The sequence below is a fragment of the Zingiber officinale genome, chromosome 3A, assembly GCF_018446385.1.
Source record: "Zingiber officinale cultivar Zhangliang chromosome 3A, Zo_v1.1, whole genome shotgun sequence".
Classification (NCBI taxonomy): Eukaryota; Viridiplantae; Streptophyta; class Magnoliopsida; order Zingiberales; family Zingiberaceae; genus Zingiber; species Zingiber officinale.
In genome coordinates this window covers 123,786,744-123,794,539 of record NC_055990.1, presented here as the reverse complement: position 1 = coordinate 123,794,539, position 7,796 = coordinate 123,786,744, and the positions used below count along the sequence as shown (strand labels likewise).

The 7,796-nt window shown below is 35.0% G+C and overlaps 1 protein-coding gene across 1 annotated transcript; it reads right to left on the bottom strand.

The window, feature by feature from the left end:
• Nucleotides 1-5,468: 5,468 nt before the first annotated feature.
• Nucleotides 5,469-7,011, bottom strand: LOC122050626 (putative aldehyde oxidase-like protein). Its single transcript, XM_042611518.1, has 4 exons — nucleotides 6,127-7,011; nucleotides 5,812-5,904; nucleotides 5,624-5,722; nucleotides 5,469-5,531 (listed from the first exon to the last, which is right to left on the bottom strand). Exons 1-4 carry the CDS (start codon nucleotides 7,009-7,011, stop codon nucleotides 5,469-5,471), a joined length of 1,140 nt encoding a protein of 379 aa, XP_042467452.1.
• Nucleotides 7,012-7,796: the final 785 nt, after the last annotated feature.

The following is a 7,796-nucleotide window of genomic DNA, read 5'->3' as shown; positions in this document are numbered from 1 at the left end:
CCAAAAACCTAACTATTCTGTATACCCAGTGCCACGGCAGGGAAAACTCAGACCATATGCCTACACTATGCAATTCGTTTCCCTTCTTTGAAAGTCACAGCAGCAAACACACAAGCGATTTCACAGCATGCTTTCAAAATCAAACTCACGGCAATAGCATAAAACCAAAATCCTTAAATCACGGCAACAAGGAAAACAAATCTCGGAGCTATCCTACTGCAGGTGAGTAGCAACTCACCGTGATTTGCTTGGACTTACAACCGACTGGAAAAGAAAACTCTAAAGCTTCTAGGGTTCGGAGAAGGTGGAGATCTCGGCGATCCCTTCCTTTCCGCGTGTTCTCCTTGACTAGGAGAGCTCGGATGCACAAGATTCGCCGGAAGAAGCCTTCGCCGACCGCCGGAGAGAAGCTCCAAAGTTGCTGCGGTTCCGCCCGAAAAGGAGTCGCGCCGTCGCGTGAGAAGAGGAGAGGTTTAGGGCTCGGGAAGAAAATTTAGGTCTTTTTAAAACTAGGTTTCCTATTACTAACTATAGCTTATATATTTGTCGCTACATATTTGATTAACACTGACCGCTGGCGCAATTGGTCCGTTGGGTTTTGCTTGAAGCCACAGGTCTGTGCTTCGATTCTCAGTCGCGCCCCTTTTTGTCCAATTTATTTCAAACGTTCCAGCTACTGCATATATATATATTTCGCTCCATATAAGGTTAACAAAAATCGTGTAGCTCAGCTGGTTGGGCTGGTTTCGGTTGAGGTTCGGCTCGGGTCAAGGTTGTGGGTTCAAAACCTGGCTTCAACATATTTCTTCTCTTTTTTTTAAAAAACTTCTTCCTCTTGGTAAAAATACCAAACGAACTCCAAAAATTACGTAAAAATACTCTAAAAATTTCTAAAAAATCTCTAGAATATTTTAAAGGTATTTCCAAATATTTTTATGGACTTTTAGAACTTGAAATAGGGAAAATTGGGTCGTTACATTAAATCCTAAGAATCACAAAAATATTTGGTCAAGATCAATTCCTTAAAATCCTCATGAATTTTGTATGTCACGATAGTGTGGACGTATACAAAATCAAAGAAGAGATTTTATCCATTAATCTCGTCAACTTTACTTTATGACGAATAAAATTAATAGTTGATCTTTCTTTGATCAAATATTTGGTCAAAACTTTTGAATTTAAAATAACATTGATTCCTCAAACAATATTATTTAAATTCACCAACACCTCAAACATCGTGAATTTTGCATGCCACGATAGTGTGGACGTATACAAAATTAAACATTTGTAAGAGGAGGAGTTTATCCATTAATTATCTTGTCAATAAATCTTTATGACAAATAAAATTACCTCAAACACCGTGAATTTTGTATGCCACGATAGTGTGGACGTATTCAAAATCAAATATTTGTAAGAGGGGTTTTTAATTTTATTATCTTGTCAACTTATTTATTTGACAAATTAATAGTTAGTTTTCTTCAGTCGCACAAATAATAGCAGTGACTCCGATGGGGAGGATACTATTAGACGTGCCTAAGTGTATACCATTACTTGACACTAAGTCCATTAATAAGATTGTGCCCCTTCCGATGGGGAAGATCACACGCTCTTAATTAACTTCCTATAGTCATCCAAAATGGAAGTTTAATCTAGTGATCCGCAAACAAGCTCATCCGATATGGAGGAAGGCATTCAGAGCCAACGCGCAAGCTTGTTGCATCACTTATAAACCAGTAATGGAGACCGTGAAATTTATTTAAAAATAAATCCCTCTCCCACTTAGTTATTTAAAGTGAGGAATTTTGACTATGCTAGCCTACTTAACATGCATACTAACAAGCACACACAGCACAACATAAAAAGCAATAAATAGAAAAACTAATTTTCAACTATTATGACTTTTATCTATTGCTGTCCACCGTGTGTCGCCAACCCTAGCTGCTGCCATCTTTGGCCACCGCCACCGGGTCTAGTTGTCGCATCCATCTTGCTCCTTGTTCCGCTGCGCCTCTGATCCTCAAAAGGTTCCACGCTTTGCAAGATTCGATCTACGACATAAATAGAATTTTACATTTTTCGATCCTATATTCCTCGAAGGAATGTACATGTATCTAGATCAAAAAATAAAATCCTAATAAAACTAAATACAACTCCTGCTGTATTTTATAATACAATCATGCACACACAATAAAATGCCCTTGACATGTCCAAGGGTCCAATCACACACACAATATCTATAAGCCATAATAGTTGGATCCTGCATCCACAAAGTTAGCACATCCTACTATTATCCTGCCTAAATTATGTATGTCATGTGCATAATTAAACTAATACCAAATACACAGAGGCAAAACCCTAGCTCTGATACCAATTGTTGGTTGCTACTCGAAAAGCCAAATGGTTCCACTGTACAAAATTTTGTACAAAGGTCTAAACCTTTTCCTAGCTACCATGTGTTCTTTTAAATTAAACTTGGATCACATGCGGAACTTAACACGTTTGATCCAAAGTTTAATCTATTTGTTCTTTTAGGTTTAGACTTGGATCTCCTGCAGAACTTAACACGTTCGATCCAAATCACCTAGGTTATTAATTCCATTAAATATTAATTTCCAAAATTAGCTTCCAGGACTGCATGGCGAGGCACATGGCCTTCTTGGATATGGGAACAACCACCACCACCTAGACAAAGCCTTTTAAAGAAAGCTAATATTTAATTTCCTTAAATAACTTTAGGTCAACTGAAAAGAACAATCAAATCACAAGGAAAAGAAAAACAAAGAACACAATATCGAAAACAAATTCAAAATACTAGAATCGCATGCCTCTTGTATTTGGTATTTTTACATGAAGACAAAACAAGTATGATGCGGAAAATAAATACTAGTATACCTTTTCTTTTGCAAGCAAAAACCTCTAGGTCTTCTACCGTATTCCTCTTCTAACCTCGGACGTTGTGTGGGCAACGATCTTCCAAGATGAGAACCACCAAGGCACCTTCTTCTTCCTTGCAAGTTTCGTCCATCAAAACTTCTCCTAGGATGAAGAGGTTCGGCCACCACCACCATGCTCCAAGGGATGCTAGAAACAAAGCTTTCTTTCTCTCCTTCTTCTTCTTCTTCTCTAAACTTGATCCGGCCACCATATGAATCTCCACAAGAAGGATGAGGTTCGGCCATCAAAGAGAAGAGAGGAGGAGAGGATGGCCGGCCACACCAAGGAAGAAAAAGAGGGAGAAAAATAGAATAGAGTTGTTCTCATGAAGGCACCTCTATCTCCTCTTTTATAATCCTTGGTCTTGGCAAATAAGGAAATTTTAATAAAAACTTCCTTAATTCCTTTGCCATGAAAAATAAATTTAATTGATATAAAATCAATTTCTCTTTTATTAATCAACATGGCCGGCCACAATAATCTAAGCAAAGGAAATTTAATTCAATCAAGAATTAAAACCTTCCTAATTTGTTTCCGAAAATTTTAAAATAAAATTTCTCTAATAATTTTTATCCCTTCATGATTGGTTTATAAAAAGGAAATTTAATAAATTAAAATCTTTCTTTTAAACATGTGGATAAAAAGAAAGTTATCTCTAAAAATTAAAATCTCTTTTAATCTACAAATAAGGAAAGATATCAAATCTTTTCTTAATCTTTTGTAGAAACTTATAAAAGAGAATATTTAATTTTTAAACTCTCTTTTAAATCATGAACATGGTTAAAAAGTAAAGTTTTCTTAAAATTTAAAATCCACCTTTTAATCAAAAAATAAGGAAAGATTTCAAATTTTAAACTCTCTTTTAAACATGTAGATGATTTACAAATAAGGAAAGTTTTTACCAAAAATTAAAACCATCCTTTTAATCTACAAATAAGGAAAGAGATTAATCTCTTATCTTAATCTTTTGTAGAAAGATATGAAAGGAAATTTTTAATTTTTAAACTCTCTTTTAAAAATCTTGATATCCACATAAGAAATAATTTTAATAAAAATCCTTTTAATACTCTAGTGGCCGGCCACCTAAGCTTGGGACCCAAGCTTTGGCCGGCCACCAACTTGGCTCATCCACTTGGTCTTGGCCGGCCCCATTGGATGGGTAAGAAGGTGGGTATGTGGTGGGTATAAATCTCTATATACAAGAAGCTACGATAGGGACCGAGAGGAGGAATTAGTTTTGGTCTTCCAATGAAATTAAGCATCCCGTGTTCGCCCTGAACACACAATTTAATTTCATCAATAATAATTCATTCCACTAAAGAACTATTATTGAATTACCGCATCAATTCCAAATTACATTTTGGGCTCCTTCTTATTATGAGTGTGTTAGTCTCCCTATGTTTAAGATAACAAATGTCCACTAATTAAGTAAGTTATTGACAACTCACTTAATTAATATCTAGCTCCAAGAGTAGTACCACTCAACTTCATCGTCATGTCGGACTAAGTCCACCTGCAGGGTTTAACATGGCAATCCTTATGAGCTCCTCTTGGGGACATTCTCAACCTAGATTACTAGGACACAGTTTCCTTCTATAATCAACAACACACACTATAAGTGATATCATTTCCCAACTTATCGGGCTTATTGATTTATCGAACTAAATCTCACACATTGATTAATTAAAAAAATAAATATCAAATATATGTGCTTGTTATTATCACTACAAGAAAAAAGCTAAACAACAACGCTTTTTTGGCGTTGTCGTATGTACTTAAAAAGTGATGTTGTAGATGGTGTTGTAGAAAGTCATATCAAAGACAACGCTTTAAAAGCGTTGTGGTTGGTCACAAAGACAACGCTTTTTAAGCGTTGTCTTTTCGTTCTTAAAAAGCGTTGTTATAGATGCTGTTGTAAAAATGCACATATCAAAGACAACGCTTTAAAAGCGTTGTGGTTGGTCTCAAAGACATTGTTTTTTAAGCGTTGTCTTTTATTACTTAAAAACGTTGTCTTTTTAAATTTATAAAAAATAGTGTTTTTCTTAATTAAATAGCAAAAATTATAAAAAATACTCAAAATTTACATATAATTGAATATCCACAACCACAATCATTTTTATAATAAGACTATTTAACAAATAAATAAAACTTTATATTATACAAACAAAATGTATACATATTGATCCACAAATTAAATTTGTATCATACAAGTTATCCTTAACTTCATGACAATAATTTTTCAAACACACAAGTTTTACAAAACCTCATCATTGACTAACTTGTTGTTGGTGTCCATCGCATGGAATTGCTTCTTTAAGTCCAGCAATCTCTTCTTCTGAAAGGCTTTCAGCTATCACTCTTAGAGCCATCTTCTTCAACTTGTCATCAGCACACCTGGGGTTGTAGGCAATCAAGAAATTTTGTATGAAAACTTTCATACATGTAAATCTCGTACTAAATAATATGTCAATGTTATATATACATGTAATTCATACCGTAAGTGTGTTTATATCGTAACTGACAAGTTTTCTTTATATATTGAACAAAATCAATAGGACAAAAAATCCAATTCCTTGAACAAAAGACCCTTCAACCTGCAGAAACACTCAGATATAAGTATATGAACATACGGCTGATTGTGATTTAGGATTATAAAATCAATAGGACAGATGAAAAAAAAAAAAACCTGTCCTAGATCCACGGCAGGACTCAAGCTCTGTCCGCAGTCATATGTAAGGTCTGCTCTCAATATCGTAGTAGCTCCAGTGAGAACATCAATTTCTACCTAGAATGCACACAATTTTCAAAATCAAGAAAACAGACTAGCAATGTGATTACAAGCCAATCATATGAATGATCTACAAAGGAGGTTACCTCGCTTATAGCAGCCCCATAATTTAGATATGATGAAGTATCGTCAGCAACCCAAAATGTACTCGCTGATAAGTTCACATATTGCAAATTTGCCTGTATATTGTAAGGTAACTAGTTCATAATGGATGAAAGGAAGTAACTGCTTTGATTTCCAAAATATAAAAAAGCCCAGGAAATCCCTAAAAGTGAATGCATATAAGCTATCCTGTCCTTCACTTGCATAAGCTAGCTAACACATACAGACTACAGAAATAAGCTTAGCTTCTTGCCAATAAATAAACAGTAGTACATTTGATTAATGACGTAATTACACACCTGGGTAATAAGGGTGTCCCATGAAATTGATCCCATTTGCTCTTCCAAACTTTGCTTAAGAGGCTTTAATCTGCTGACTAGAATAGAGCATGCTAGACGAACTGCTTCGCAGCTTGCTTCAGATTTGGTGCTTCCAGCAGTTAAACCTCCCTGAACCAAACTCAGAGTATCTGCTTGAATGATTCTAACCCTATCCAAAAGATATTTTTTCTCTTCATCCCATAGCTGTTCAAGACCGAATGCAGCCATTTGCTTCACCTTTGTCCACAGTCCCTGGCCTATTTCAATTCCTCCGACTTCAACAACAATTGAACCATCATTTAGAATGGATACTTTCCCTGGTGTTGGCATTGGTTCCACTTCATATACAATTGGTACCCAAGAAATCCCTCGTTTTTTCCATTTGTTGCAACTATTGAAATGCAATACCATTTCAAGACGATTGAAGTAGCTTGCAGATGTAAACAACTCATCAACTATAGCAGGTAAAGTATATTCCGGAGCTTCTCCACTGCTACTTCCATAAAAAAACTTCAGGCTTTCATATGTATGCAAATTTCTTTTTCTCACAACATCGACATCCAAGGACAGGAAAGATGCTACACGGTCAATAATAGCTTCAGCAATGTAAGATCCCTGTACCTGCCCTGGTGCTCGCATCGATGATTTACTTGTAAGATTCATCTTGCATAGTTTAATATCAAAAGCGAGAGCACCCCAGTTGTATTTTTTTAGACAAGTTATAATGGCATGTGAAATAAGTGGACTATAATCCTCTGATATGCCTGCATTTACCAACAAATTCAAGTACAAGGCCGTAATCTTTCCATCGGATTTAAAACCCACAGAATAGGTTATTTTCATTGGATGCCTTCCTCCTACCATTACCATATCCGTGCTACGATCAAGGTACATCTTTATTGGATGACGCAACTTAAAGGCTGTGAGAGCACATGCTGTTGCAATCTGTGAGCATCAGGGAAAAACCATAGTCTAACGGTTTATTAGCTAAATCATAAACATTCCAAAGCCAGAGAGGGAGAGATAGAGAATGACATCACACATTATTATTTTGTCTAAAATGTAGCAAAATGATATGATTGAACGATTTTGAGATTTTGAGACATTTTGACTGGATGTACAATGGGCTAAAAATATAAATTACATCTATCAACAAGAAAAATCACAAGTAACTGCATTAAGGGATGACTTCTTTAAAAATTTTAACATGATTTACCAAACCAATATAAACTAATTCTTTTATTGAGCATAACTTCATTACATACTGCCAAGTTTGATATTTTTTATTTCATGTAAGAATTCCATAACTCAACTTTGTTTCAATAATAGAGAAAGTTAACTAAGGAACTGAAACTTATAATAAGCCTTAATAAATTAATGAAAAAAGAATTGTTTAGAAGTTCACTGAGAAACATATGAAAATACAACAAATGCAACTGCAAAAAAAAAATAAAAAACTAGTATCCAATTAACTTTTTTTATACTTTCAGATCAAAAGGTCAAATTTATATACTTTGGTTCATGTTCAAGCAAGAGGATAACAATCTCATCGACAGTTAGTATTTCCTTTTAATATAGAACACTAAAAAGAAGGAATATCAATGATGAAACAAACCTGAAAATGCGAGCTACTGAGGCAGCGAGCAATC